General features: G+C 40.6%; 1 protein-coding gene and 1 pseudogene across 1 annotated transcript; both read left to right on the top strand.

The window, feature by feature from the left end:
* Nucleotides 1–1,548: 1,548 nt before the first annotated feature.
* Nucleotides 1,549–2,903, top strand: LOC107640932 (cation/calcium exchanger 5 pseudogene; annotated as a pseudogene).
* Nucleotides 2,904–3,673: 770 nt separating this feature from the next.
* Nucleotides 3,674–11,618, top strand: LOC107640931 (homeobox-leucine zipper protein REVOLUTA-like). Its single transcript, XM_088487214.1, has 4 exons — nt 3,674–4,044; nt 4,155–4,260; nt 4,351–4,448; nt 11,459–11,618. Exons 1-4 carry the CDS (start codon nt 3,674–3,676, stop codon nt 11,616–11,618), a joined length of 735 nt encoding a protein of 244 aa, XP_088343340.1.
* The last annotated feature ends 2,635 nt before the right edge of the window (nt 11,619–14,253 follow it).

Genomic DNA, 14,253 nt, shown 5'->3' with positions numbered 1-14,253 from the left:
GAAAACATAAAATAACAAAAGAAAATAAAAATTTAACATAGATAATTAAAGATTGGGTTGCCTCCCAACAAGCGCTTCTTTAATGTCAATAGCTTGATAGTGACTCTCATGGAGCCTCACAGATGTTTAGAGCAATGTTGGAACCTCCCAATACCAAACTTAGAGTTTGACTGTGGGGGCTCTGTTTGACTCTGTATTGAGAGAAGCTCTTTATGCTTCCTCTCCATGGTTACAGAGGGATATCCTTGAGCTTTAAACACAAGGGAGTCTTCATTCACTTGAATGATCAATTCTCCTCTGTCAACATCAATCACAGCTTTTGCTATGGCTAGGAAGGGTCTGCCAAGGATGATGGATTCATCCATGCACTTCCCAGTCTCTAGAAAATCAGCAGGGATGTAATGGTCTTCAACTTTTACCAAGACATCCTCTACAAGTCCATAAGCTTGTGTCCTTGAATTGTCTGCCATCTCTAATGAGATTCTTGCAGCTTGCACCTCAATGATCCCTAGCTTCTCCATTACAGAGAGAGGCATAAAGTTTATACTTGACCCCAGGTCACACAGAGCCTTCTCAAAGGTCATGGTGCCTATGGTACAAGGTATTGAGAACTTTCCAGGATCTTGTCTCCTCAGAGGTAATTTCTGTCTAGTCAAGTCATTCAGTTCTTTAGTGAGCAATGGAGGTTCATTCTCCCAAGTCTCATTACCAAACAATCTGGCATTTAGCTTCATGATTGCTCCAAGGTACTTAGCAACACTACAAGAAAAAAGGCCTATGGCCACGCTTTTTTCTTGCCACGCTTCAAAAGCGTGGCCAAAAGTGGTCAATGGCCACGCTTTTATGACGATGGCGATAGATTAGAAATTCGGCCACTTTTTTTTGCCACGCTTCAAAAGCGTGGCGAAAAGGATCAACGGCCACGCTTTTGTAAGGGTGGCAATTGATTAGAGAAACGGCCACATTTTTTTTCTGCCACGCTTCAAAAGCGTGGCCATAGAGAAAAACAAGGATGTTTTAAAAGCATGGCGACAGGGTTACATTACGGCCACGCTTACAAAACGTGGCCATATCCTGATACTCTTTTGGCACGCTTTAAAAGCGTGGCCAAAAGGTTTACAAAAAAAAACCTAATAACCCCAAACCCAATAACCCTGAATCCCACTAACCTTGAAACTTCAAAAGCTTCGAGACTCTCTCATTCTCTGTCACTCACAATCCATAACCCTAATAACCCCTCACGCTCCACCTTCCACATCCCTATCTCAATCTCCACCTCCCGCAAACCTTAATCCCAATCCGACTCTGCTCTCCGCGCCACCGCCCCCACTGCTGTTGCAGCAGCATCATCCCACCTTCTCCTACGTGCCGCCTCAGGTCTCCACTGGACCTTCCTTCGCGCCTCCCGCCGCCCCCTCCTTTCGGCCGCTGTCTCCTCAGGCACCGCACTTCTCCCCGCTGCCAAATCCATCCGGAGGCGCCGCTCCGCCCAGCCTTGCCTCCCAAAATCTGTTGATTCCACCTCCTGGTGTTAGCTCTGCGGCTGCAATGGCTCATGCCGTCGCTTCTGCTGCCGGTGGCGTTGCTGTTCCAGCGTCTGTGCCGTACATGCAGCCAATGATGTCGTATCAGGCTCCCCCGACGTCTTCTCCTCCCTCGCTGCCCTCCGCTCTGGCCAGTACCGCACTGGATTTGGCGCCATCCTCTCCGCTGGTACCTTGCTCTCCGCCCTCGTTGTCGGATTCGTCGCCTTCTACGCCACTCCGTTCTCCCTCGACCCCGCACCCTTCGTCAGAGACGTGCTCTTCTACTTGACGGCAACGATGTTCCTCTTCTATGTGTATCTTAGCACGGAGATCTTCCTATGGCAGGCGATTAGATTTGTAGTGTTTTATGCATTCTTCGTTGGTCTCGTGTTCTATATGGACTTGGGAGTAGTTGATGGTAGAGGCAAGAGTGGGAATCTTCCACAGATCTTGAGGAGCAGAAGGAATTAGTTGCGGTGCACGTTGACTCCGACGCCAAGGTTTTGGGATCTATGAACGATGAGAAGCGCAGTTCTGGATTTTCGGGAGCTTATGGATTGGTATGTTTCAATTTCAATTAAACTGATAATTTTTCTGATTTAGAGTTTGATATAAAGGGATTTGGTTTTTTATGGCAATTGGATCTGGTAACTTGGCTTTCTTGGTTTAATTGGATCTGATAATTTTTAGTAGTTGGAACAAGGAACCTGATCTATGTTCTTACCAACTCATTTGAATTTAGGCGTTGGATTCGTTTGATTCTTTTTTGCAGTGTACATGGTACTGTGCACGTTTTCTGATTAAACTCATTGCATTGATGTAACCATGATCATTTTGATTGTATAATTAAGGCAATGGTTCTTATCTTTAACATAAACTAGGCAATACTGTTTATTTCAGGGATAGAATTCTAGTTTATTTGATAAACATTATTCTATTGGAGGTTATCCTGACTTATCCCTTGCTCTCTTCATCCAGATTTCTAAAGCATGAGAGATTCCTGTTGCAACTCTCAAACTGTCGATCCCTGAGCCAGCGCTGTCGCAATGGAGCAGACTTTACTCGTCGGCCAACATCGCTTTTTGTCCGATAGCCCTCTTGTATGCTTGCAAATCATTTGTGCCATTTGATCATCCCATAGCTTTCCTCTTCCCCAACACTGACTTGCCCCTCTAGTCAGTGGTGCTCACCACAAGCTTCTGCTTTGCATACCTTCATTTAGTAATGGAAAAAGAACCTCCCAAAACCGAGCAAATACCTGTGGTTGTCATGGCATTTGTTATGAGCGTGTTTTGGATATCTACCACAGCTGGAGAACTGGTGAACTGCCTTGAAACTTTAGGTCTAGTTCTCAAACTACCACCGGCAATCCTCTAGTGTGTATTATTATTAACATGAATCTCTTAATAGAAATTGAGGATAACTTATCTTTCTAATATGGGAAGGTATATTGTCAACACCAGCTATTTCTGCTGTGATAAGGAAGCAGAAGGCAAGCCAATCTAATTAACCCCTTTTTATCCTATTTATTTTAGCATATACCTTTTCAGCTCACTTGCTAATCATTTTTCTCATTTCCTTATACTTTAACAGGCAAATGGTGGATTTATTATGAGTGCTAGCCATAATTCTGGAGGGCCGAAATATGATTGGGGTATTAAGGTGACTTAATATTTTTTAATTATGGGTCAATTGTGCATTGACTAATAGGTTATTTGGTATTCCATAAACATAATAAATACAGCTCTGTCGCATAAAGAAGATTTGTCTTGGTATATCTATAGCTAATTTCCATGTTGTGTGTATGTTTGCTAGTTGGTGTTTCTGACAAATCCTATTTTATTTACTCTAGTTTAATTACAGAAGTGGGCACCCTGCTCCAGAATCCATTACTCTAGAATTAATTTATTGGTGATTTTTTCTTGTTTCATTTCTTCATTTTCTTTTTTCTTGAATAGTGCTATTAATGCATCTAAAATCTTGCACACAATTTTGCATCATCAGCCTACTCTGTTCCTATCTGGGATTACTCTAGTCAGCCACTAACATTTGGTCCTTTTTAATGTTAAATCTCTTGATATTGCATTTGAATAGAGAAAAAAGTACTGTGCAAGTAAGAAAGGAGCTACTGAAACTGATGCGCATGTATGACACACTATAATCATGTTGATATCATTGTTTTCCAAGGTGATAAAAAGGATTCAGTGACATCAAGTCAAACCCTAGATTTGACATCTGGTTTTGAAGTTGGCCCAACAACAAATAGTGCACGCGATGCGGTATCATGTCATAGTGCTCGGTCGGTGTTGACTATTGCCTTCCAGTTTCCTTTTGACAGTAGTCTACAGGATAATGTTACTGTCATGGAACGCCAGTACATCCATAGTGTGATTTCCTCTGTGCAGAGGGTTGCCATGGCGATTTCTCCATCTGGTATAAACCCGGCAGTTGGCTCAAAACTCTCTCCTGGTTCTCCAGAGGCTCTTACACTAGCCAACTGGATCTGCTGCAGTTATAGGCAAGTCTGCATCTGTTGTATTGTGTTCAAGCTTTATTGTTGAATATTCATTCTTGAAAAGTATCTAATGATGCCCTTCACTTTTTTGTTCTTTTTTCTTCTAATAACAGTTATTATTTGGGGGCAGAGTTGCTGAGATCTGATTCTCTCATTAGTGAGTCAGTGCTTAAACATTTGTGGCATCATCAGGATGCCATTTTGTGCTGTTCTTTGAAGGTATGGCATATGTTTTGTTCATAGTAGAGTTCATCATTTCCATGAAAGCCTTAAATTTAAGATATATATGATTCTCTGTCTGGATCGTAGTCGGTGCCGGTGTTCATCTTTGCAAACCAGGCTGGCCTTGACATGTTGGAAACAACTTTGGTGGCTTTAAAAGACATCACATGGGTATTTAGAGGAAGGTAATTCATTAAGTCTGCAAAATTGTAACAATGAATCTTTCTCTAAGTGTTGTTTATGTATGTTCAACTTTAATTTATGGGAAATGGGAATTGTTTCTTTCATTAACTATTCTGTTTCTTTGTTTATCAGTGCCTTGTATTAACCCCATCTTGTGAAAGCAGAGAAAATTAGAAGATACATTCCAAAAGAATTCAAATAGGTTGAAGCTTTTGGGTAGGTCTAATATTGTAATTTTCTCTCTTTAGATTATAAATGCAGCAATTCTTTTATGGGTTTGAGTCTTTAGGCAATTTGTGAATATTGAATCCAAGAAATGTCGTCAGTTTGGAAGACTAACTATTGCTGACGTAAACTCAGGGATATTTTTGTTTGATGTCTTCTGATTTGCATTTTAATCTTTACATATCTACAAGTGTTTTAAAGTGGTGTTCTAGTTTTTTTTGGTTGATGAAGGAGTCATTGTTTTATTTGTTGCCACTCACCGATTATGTACTTTTTTATTATGCCTTTTGTTTTTTACGAAGAAGATTTAGATCTGGTTCTGCAGGCTGCAGAGGCTTGGATTGATGTTGAAAGAGTTCATACAATTGCATTAGGAGCCAAGAAGAACTAGTGTCATGATGATCTATCTTTTTTTTTTCGGATTTAAATCATGTAATTTTGCTTCATTTTCATCTTCAATTGTAATTTTGTAGGTTTGGTAATAAAAAAGGATTGAAAATTTATAGTGCAGTAATGAAGATCAAGTAAGGAAAAGAATTTTTTTTTAATTTAACAAGGCTTTCACCACGCTTTTAAAGCGTGGCTGTATATCTCTCTATCGCCACGCTTTAAAAGCGTGGCCGTATCTCTCCCTATCGCCACGCTTTAAAAGCGTGGCCGTATCTCTCCCTATCGCCACGCTTCAAAAGCGTAGCCGTATCTCTTCCTATCGCCACGCTTCAAAAGCGTGGCCATATCTCCCATATGGCCACGCTTTTAAAGCGTGGCCATATCTCTCGCATACGGCCATGCTTTAACGGGTGGCCAGTTGTAAAAAGCGTGGCAAAAGAAAAAGCGTGGCGATAGAGCAACCGCCACCCTTTCATACGCCACCCTTTCAAAAGCGTGGCGGTAGCTCAAAAAGCGTGGCGAAAAGCTATCGCCACGCTTTTTTCAGCTTTTTGCCACGCTTTAAAAGCATGGCAATAGACGTGTTTTCTTGTAGTGCAACTTGTTCTTCAGTAACATCTTCATCCTCTTCAGAGGAAGAATACTCATCAGAGCTCATGAATGGCAAAAGTAAATTTAATGGAATCTCTATGGTCTCAGTCTGAGCCTCAGATTCCCATGGTTCTTCATTAGGGAACTCTATGGAGGCCAGTGGACATCCATTGAGGTTTTCCTCAGTGGAGATCACTACCTCTTCCTCCTCTCCAGGTTCGTCCATGTGAGACGTGTTTATGGCCTTACACTCTCTCTTTGGATTCTCTTCTGTATTGCTTGGAAGAGTACTAGGAGAGAGTTCAGTAACTTTCTTACTCAGTTGACCCACTTGTGCCTCCAAATTTCTAATGGAGGACCTTGTTTCAGTCATGAAACTTTGAGTGGTTTTGATTAGATCAGAGACAATGGTTGCTAAGTCAGAGTAGCTTTGCTTAGAATTCTCTGTCTGTTGCTGAGAAGATGATGGAAAAGGCTTGCTATTGCTAAACCTGTTTCTTCCACCATTATTGTTGTTGAAACCTAGTTGAGGTCTCTGTTGATCCTTCCATGAGAGATTTGGATGATTTTTCCATGAAGGATTGTAGGTGTTTCCATAGGGTTCTCCCATGTAATTCACCTCTTCTATTGCTGGGTTCTCAGGATCATAAGCTTCTTCTTCAGAGGAAGCTTCCTTAGTACTGCCTGTTGCTGCTTGCATTCCAGACAGACTCTGAGAAATCATATTGAATTGTTGGGTCAATATTTTATTCTGAGCCAATATGGTATTCAGAGTATCAATCTCAAGAACTCCCTTCTTCTGAGTTGTCCCATTATTCACAGGATTCCTTTCAGAAGTGTACATGAATTGGTTATTTGCAACCATTTCAATGAGTTCCTGAGCTTCTGCAGGCGTCTTCTTCAGATGAAGAGATCCTCCAGCAGAGCTGTCCAATGACATCTTGGACAGTTCAGACAGACCATCATAAAAGATTCCTATGATACTCCATTCTGAAAGCATGTCAGAAGGGCACCTTCTAATCAATTGCTTGTATCTTTTCCAAGCTTCATAGAGGGATTCACCTTCCTTCTGTCCGAAGGTTTGGACTTCCACTCTAAGCTTACTTAGTTTTTGAGGTGGAAAGAACTTTGCCAAGAAGGCATTGACTAGCTTTTTCCAAGAGTTCAGGCTTTCTTTAGGTTGTGAGTCCAACCATGTCCTAGCTCTGTCTCTTACAGCAAAGGGAAAAAGCATAAGCTTGTAGACCTCAGGATCAACCCCATTGGTCTTGACAGTGTCACAGATTTGCAAGAATTCAGCTAAGAACTGATGAGGATCTTCCAATGAAAGTCCATGAAACTTACAATTCTATTGCATTAGAGAAACTAATTGAGGCTTAAGCTCAAAGTTGTTTGCTCCAATGGCAGGGATTGAGATGCTTCTCCCATAGAAGTCGGGAGTAGGTGCAGTAAAGTCACCAAGCACCTTCCTTGCATTGTTGGCATTGTTGTTTTCGGCTGTCATGGCTTCTTCTTCCTTGAAAAGCTCTGTTAGGCCCTCTAGAGAGAATTGTGCTTTAGCTTCTCTTAGCTTTCTCTTCAAGGTCCTTTCAAGTTCAGGATTAGCTTGAACAAGTATGCCTTTATCTTTGCTCCTGCTCATATGAAAGAAAAGAGAACAAGAAAGTAGAGAATCCTCTATGTCACAGTATAGAGATTCCTTGAGGTGTCAGAGAAAAAGAAGAATAGAAGGAGGAGGTAGATAGAAGAGAATTCGAACTTATTAAGAGGGATAGAGTTCGAATTGCACCTTGAGGAGGAGTGTTAGTCCCTTAAATAGAAGGATGTGAGAAGAGGGGAAGAATTTTCGAAAATAAATTAAAAAGATTTTGAAATAATTAAAAGAAATTTTGAAAATTTGATTGATGATTTTCGAAAACTAAAATTAGGAAAGAAATTAAGTGATTTTTGAAAAAGATTTTGAAATTAGAAATCAAAAAGATATGATTGAGAGTTAATTTTGAAAAAGATGTGATTGAAAAGATATGATTGAGAAGATATGATTGAAAATCAAATTAAAAAGAGAGAAAGTTTTAAAATTAAAGTTGATTACTTGACTAACAAGAAATTAGAAGATATGATTTTAGAATTTAAAATTTGATCATTTCTTAATAGGCAAGTAACAACTTGAAAATTTTGAATTAAATCACTAATTGTAGCAAGGATTTTCGAAAATAGTAATAAATAAAAAAAAATTGAAAAGAAATTGATTTTGAAAAGATATGATTGAAAAGATATGATTTGAAAAAGATTTGATTTTGAAAAATTATGAAAATTTGAAAAAGATTTGAATTAAAAACAAAATCTTCCCTCTAGTGTCATCCTGGCGTTAAACGCCCAGAATGGCATCCATTCTGGCATTTAACACCCAAAATCCTACCTTTTTGGGCGTTAAACGCCCAGCCAGGTGCCCTGGTTGGCGTTTAAATGCCAGTTTTCCTTCTTCACTGGGCGTTTTGAACGCCAAGCTCTTTCTGTTTGATTCCTCTGCTGAATGTTCTGAATCTTTAATTCTCTGTATTATTGACTTGAAAAGACATAGTTTTGAAAATTTTTTTTTGAATTTTTCAATGATGAGAAACAATCAAAATACAACAAATCTTAGGAAACTCAAATCAATCAAACAATGCATGCAGGACACTAAACTTAAAAATTTTCATATAAGAGACACTAACAAATTGAGAATGCATATGAGAAACAACAAAACACACAAAACAAGAGAATTTAAAGATCAGAGCAATGAAATCATCAAGAACAACTTGAAGATTAATGAAGAACATAATGCATGTAATTTTCGAAAATTAGAGGCATGCAATTGACACCCAACTTAAAAATTGACACTAGACTCAAACAAGAAACATAAAATATTTTTTATTTTTATGATTTTATAAATTTTTTTGTGGTTTTTCGAAAATTGAGTGGAAAAGAAAATAAAGGGATTCAAAATTTTTAATAAGAGTTCCAGGAATCATTGCAATGCTAGTCTAAGACTCTGGTCCAGGAATTAGACATGGCTTACTAGCCAGCCAAGCTTTCAATGAAAGCTCCGGTCCAAAACACTAGACATGGCCAATGGCCAGCCAAGCTTTAGCAGATCATTGCTAACAACAGCAAAATTGATAGAAATCAACAAGCTCTTGTGATGATAAGTTGAAACCTCGGTCCAATAAGATTAGACATGGCTTCACAGACAGCCAGACTTCAACAGATCATCATAAAACTCTAGAATTCATTCTTAAAAACTCTAAAGAACAAAATAGAAAATTATTTTTTTCTTTTTTTTTGAATTTTTCGAAAATAAAAATAAAATAAAATTACCTAATCTAAGCAACAAGATGAACCGTCAGTTGTCCAAACTCGAACAATCCCCGGCAACGGCGCCAAAAACATGGTGCACAAAATTGTGATCATCAACAATGGCGCCAAAGGACTTGGAGCTCTCAAACGTGAATCACACTTTGTCACAATTCCGCACAACTAACCAGCAAGTGCACTGGGTCGTCCAAGTAATACCTTACGTGAGTAAGGGTCGATCCCACGGAGACTGTCGGCTTGAAGCAAGCTATGGTCACCTTGTAAATCTCAGTCAGGCGAATTCAGATGGTGATGGAGAATTGATAATTAAAAGATAAATAAAACATAAAATAAAGATAGAGATACTTATGTAATTCTTTGGTTGGAATTTCAGATAAGCGTATGAAGATGCTTTGTTCCTCCTGAACCTCTGCTTTCCTATTGCCTTCTTCCAATCATTCATACTCCTTTCCATGGCAAGCTTTATGTTGGGTATCACCGTTGTCAATGGCTACTTCCCGTCCTCTCAGTGAAAATGTTCTACGCACACTGTCACCGCACGGCTAATCATCTATCGGTTCTCGATCATGCTGGAATAGGATTCATTGATCCTTTTGCGTCTGTCACACGCCCAACAATCGCGAGTTTGAAACTCGTCACAGTCATCCCTTCCTAGATCCTACTTAGAATACCACAGACAAGGTTTAGACGTTCCGGATCTCAAGAATGACCGCCAATAATTCTAGCCTATACCACGAAGGTTCTAATCTTAGATTAGAAACCCAAGAGATACACATTCAAGCTTGTTTGCATGTAGAACGGAAGTGGTTGTCAGTCACGCGTTCATAGGTGAGAATGGTGATGAGTGTCACATAATTATCACATTCATCATGTTCTTGGGTGCGAATGAATATCTTGGAGAAGAAATAGACTTGAGTTGAATAGAAAAACAATAGTACTTTGTATTAATTCATGAAGAACAGCAGAGCTCCACACATTAATCTATGGTGTGTAGAAACTCCACCGTTGAAAATACAAAAGTGATAATGGAGGTCATTGGCTTCGGCTCCAGAGAGGGAACCCGAAGAACCAAGATGAAAATACAATAGTAAAAGGTCCTATTTATAGAGAACTAGTAGCCTAGGGTTTACAGAAATAAGTAATTAATGCATAAATCTTCTTCCGGGCCCACTTGGTGTGTGCTTGGGCTGAGCATTAAAGCTTCCATGTGTAGAGACTTTTCTTGGAGTTAAACGCCAGCTTTTGTGCCAGTTTGGGTGTTTAACTCCAGCTTTTGTGCCAGTTTTGGAGTTAAACGCTAGAATTTCTATGCTGATTTTGAACGCCGGTTTGGGCCATCAAATTTTGGTCAAAGTATAGACTATTATATATTGCTGGAAAGCCCAGGATGTCTACTTTCGAACGCAATTGAGAGCGCGCCAATTGGGCTTTTGTAGCTCCAAAAAATCCACTTCGAGTGCAGGGAGGTCAAAATCCAACAGCATCTGCAGTCCTTTTTCAGCCTCTGAATCAGATTTTTGCTCAGGTCCCTCAATTTCACCAAGAAAATACCTGAAATCACAGAAAAACACACAAACTCATAGTAAAGTCCAGAAGAGTGATTTTTATTTAAAAACTAATAAAAACATAATAAAAACTAACTAAAATATACTAGAAACATACTAAAAATAATGCCAAAAAGCGTATAAATTATCCACTCATCAGTGACCAAGGGCATAAAGGAATTGAATTACAATGGCTACATAGGTAGAAGAAACCATCAATCTTGTGAAATCAAGCCGGTTAGGCTTAACTCTAAATGAAAACCAAGTTTATGGTTAATCTGAAAGTTTACTTAATCATGCAATGCATATTGCAAATTAGCATTGCAGGCAAGTAAAGAATATTAGAAGCATAACCAAAAACCTGTAAACATGCCCACGAGGATTTTTCACCCTTTAGGTAACAAAATTCTATTTGAAACAAAAATCATCAACTAGAACTAGTTACACCAATCAGAGCATTGTTAATTCATGGACCATGGTTAGGAAATATCCGGCAGCATTTCAGCAGCAAATTGGCTATTTCCAAGTTTAAACAGCAAATTAGGTTCCATATGAGTTCATTAAAAGTCAAAAGCACAAAGATCATGTATGAGTTCATATGACTGGGGCAATCAAGCCAATAGTGCAAAAGCAAAGCATTAGAGAGCGATTTAAACTAAATCAGCCAACAAGCAGTTATGAACAAGTAAACAACCAGTATCCATGAGCAAAGCAATACTCAATAATGGCAAGCCAAGCATACAGCACAAGCAAGGCAATAAAACAGAGCAATTTCACATAGCAGCAAAATATTCAATCAATCCTAAATCCACTAGTCAGCCCAGATTCGCTAACCACCTAAAGTAAACTAAACTAACTAACTAAGCTAACTAAACTAAATTAACAAAAATTAATGTAACACAATAAAGGAGCAGAACAGGGGGTAGAAACCTGGGAGACAGAGAGGAAGCGAAACAGGAAAGAAGAGTGGCCAGGGCAAGGATGGTGGCCTGGGATGTCACCGGGGTGTTCGCCGGCGACAATGGGGTTGCAGCTGTCGAGGGCGGTGGCAGAGTAGAGGCGAAGTGAGAGAAAACAGAGAGGAGGAGGCAGAGGAGTGAGAGAAAGCGGGAGAGCAAGGAAGAGAGGTGAGGGCGAGGAAGAGGGGGCTGGGACGCGCGGCAATGGCGGCGGTGGTGTGCGCCGGAGGTCGCTGGAGGGAGGAGGTGGTTATGGTGTTCTGCTGAGTGAAGGAGAAGGAGGAGAAACGTTGGGTGAGGGACGAAGGTTTTGCGCGAATGCGCTAGGGCTTCGCATCCATGGATAAGTAAAAATTTGAATCCACGCGTGCGCGTTCATGTGGGTGGAGGTAATTAAAGACTGGCGCGGAAGCGCCATACGCGCTTACGCGTAGATGGGAGAATTAGGGATCGGCGCGGAAGCGTACGGTGCGCGTCCGCACAGGTGTGCTGGGCCAGATGCACAAAAGAGGCCCAGAGTTGGCACAACTCTCGGGTCCTTTGGCCTGGGTGATGCTAAAACACATCGATGCGCGCGCGTACTGTGCGCGTTCGCGTGGATGGCTTGAGCTTAAGGGATGGGCGCGGAAGCGTCAAGTACGCCAACGCGTGGGTGGAGAAACAGGGAGTGGCGCAGACACGTACAGCGTGCGTCTGCATGGGTTGAGACACAGAATTGGCCCAAAAGTGGCACAACTCTCTGGTTCTTGGCCCAGAAAGCTAAATTACGCAGCCGGCGTGCGCGCGCTTTGTGCTTGCGCGTGGCTTGGCTTTTTTTTAATGAGCATCAAAAAGAGCTCATAACCTTCTCATCCTTCTCTAAGACTCTAGACTAGCTAAGATGCAAAATTAAACACATTTTTGAAATATAGGGGATTTTTCAAACAAATCGAGGAAACTTGCAATTCAAGCAAAAACTCAAGTTCAAAGAATCATCCCTAATTAAAGCATAGAATATATAAACATCTTAGCAAGCAAGCAAAATATACCAAGAAGTAAAGAAATTATATACAATGGAACTCAATTCATTCATTCATTATATCTACAAGAGAATGGAAAGAGTTTATCATGGTGGGGTGTCTCCCACCAAGCATTTTTAGTTTAAGTCCTTAAGTTGGACATTGGGAGGCTTCTTGTCAAGGTGGCTTATGCTTGTATCCATCCTTGAACCTCCAAGAGTGCTTGTCTTTTAATCGGTTGTCAGAAGTTTCAACCATCTTCACTAAGCTTGAGTGAGGTCCTCTCCAAGACACGAGCTCCCAAAATTGACTCTCACGGGGTAATCCAGGGTCCCATATCTTGTCCTCGCACCCATCTTCTAGTTGATTGCCTTGACTTTGTCTGGGTGACGAGAAAGCATAATTCTCATGAAAGCACCAAACTACTCTCCTTGATCCATTTAATTGAGCATTACACCAATCCATGCTCTTCAATTCTGAGCTTCCAACCATAATGAGTCTAGATTTACAATGCCAACCACTAAACATCCTCCTCTTTCGTTTAATTCCACAAAGCGCCCTAAGTTAGCCATCCGTCTCAAGCAGACCATACTCAAGTGGGATAATAAAGTTGAGAGTTAGAAGTTTTACCCACTCAAGTGAAGGATTGGATGGTGAACTAGGTGAAGGAGTTCCCAAAGGTCTTGATAAAGCATGCTCTACTCCCGTCCATCCTCTTCTAGAGTTTTCCACCACTTGGCAAGGTTCTTCAAATTTCTCCTCTTGCCAAGCTTCCTCAAGCTCACATTCTTCTTCACCAACTTCTTCTATCTCCTCCCCATCACTCTCATCATAGATAGGAGGTCTAGTGAAGTCTACCTCCTCATCAAGTACAAGCATTTTGGGGAAGGAGTCTTCAAACTTGAAAGGATCATATGTTGATGCGGAATCATCATAAATAGGAGGGCTTGTTGCTTGGAACACTTCTTCTAGTTCTTCATTTATAACGGGTTTTGGAGGTGGCGCACCCTCCTCAACCTCGCATTCTAATCCACTGGGAGAAGGCTTAACAAGATTGTCAAGGGAATTGGTCAATGTGGGCAAAAAATCACTAGTGATGGAATCCGCTTCTTGATCATTTCCCTTCAACTCTCCGTTTACTTCCGCAACTTTACTCTCCTCCTTAACATCCTTTATGTGCTCAACATATCCCAAACATCCATTCACTACTTCCTTTTGTTCACTAATCTCTACCTTCTCCTCTTGTTGCACTTTTTGCTTCAACTCTTCTTCCTCACCATAGAGCTTCAAGTTTACTCCCTCACTAGGCTCCTTGATAGCTTCTCCACATTCAATGATGGAAGTACTCAGGGTACATGAGCCTAGGTGGGATGTTAGGTGATTCACGGCATTTACCATGCTAGCTATCCTTGCTCTTAGCTCCTTAAATTGAGTTTCATCCTCCTCTTGTCGCCTTAAGATACGAGATTCAAGGTCTCTCAGTTCTAATATGAAGGCTTCGTCAGGAGATGGTGGTGGAAGATAGGGTTCAGTGTTTGAGGGAAGATTGTTAACGTTGGAAGGTGGTTCATATTGGTGGAATTCTTGAGGTGGTGTATGTGAAATTTGTGGTTCTTGGGAGTATTGGTGTTGGAATGACGGTTGTTCTAGATGTGGTTCATATGGTGGTTGATATGGTGTGTATGAGTTATGATCATATGGAGTTAAATGATGGTGTGAGTTTGTGAGTATGGTGTATGGCTATAT

The sequence above is a fragment of the Arachis ipaensis genome, chromosome B5 (genome assembly GCF_059453495.1).
Source record: "Arachis ipaensis isolate K30076 ecotype BB chromosome B5, ASM5945349v1, whole genome shotgun sequence".
In the NCBI taxonomy this organism is placed as follows: domain Eukaryota; kingdom Viridiplantae; phylum Streptophyta; class Magnoliopsida; order Fabales; family Fabaceae; genus Arachis; species Arachis ipaensis.
This window is presented reverse-complemented; position numbering and strand designations above follow the sequence as displayed.

Bases quoted from the DNA above. Each gene is read 5' to 3' on its own strand.
- LOC107640931 (XM_088487214.1), top strand. From the start codon at position 3,674: ATGACACACTATAATCATGTTGATATCATTGTTTTCCAAGGTGATAAA. The intron at 4,261-4,350 runs GTATGGCATATG...TCTGGATCGTAG, and splicing joins TTTTGTGCTGTTCTTTGAAG to TCGGTGCCGGTGTTCATCTT. The intron at 4,449-11,458 runs GTAATTCATTAA...AACACAATAAAG, and splicing joins ACATGGGTATTTAGAGGAAG to GAGCAGAACAGGGGGTAGAA.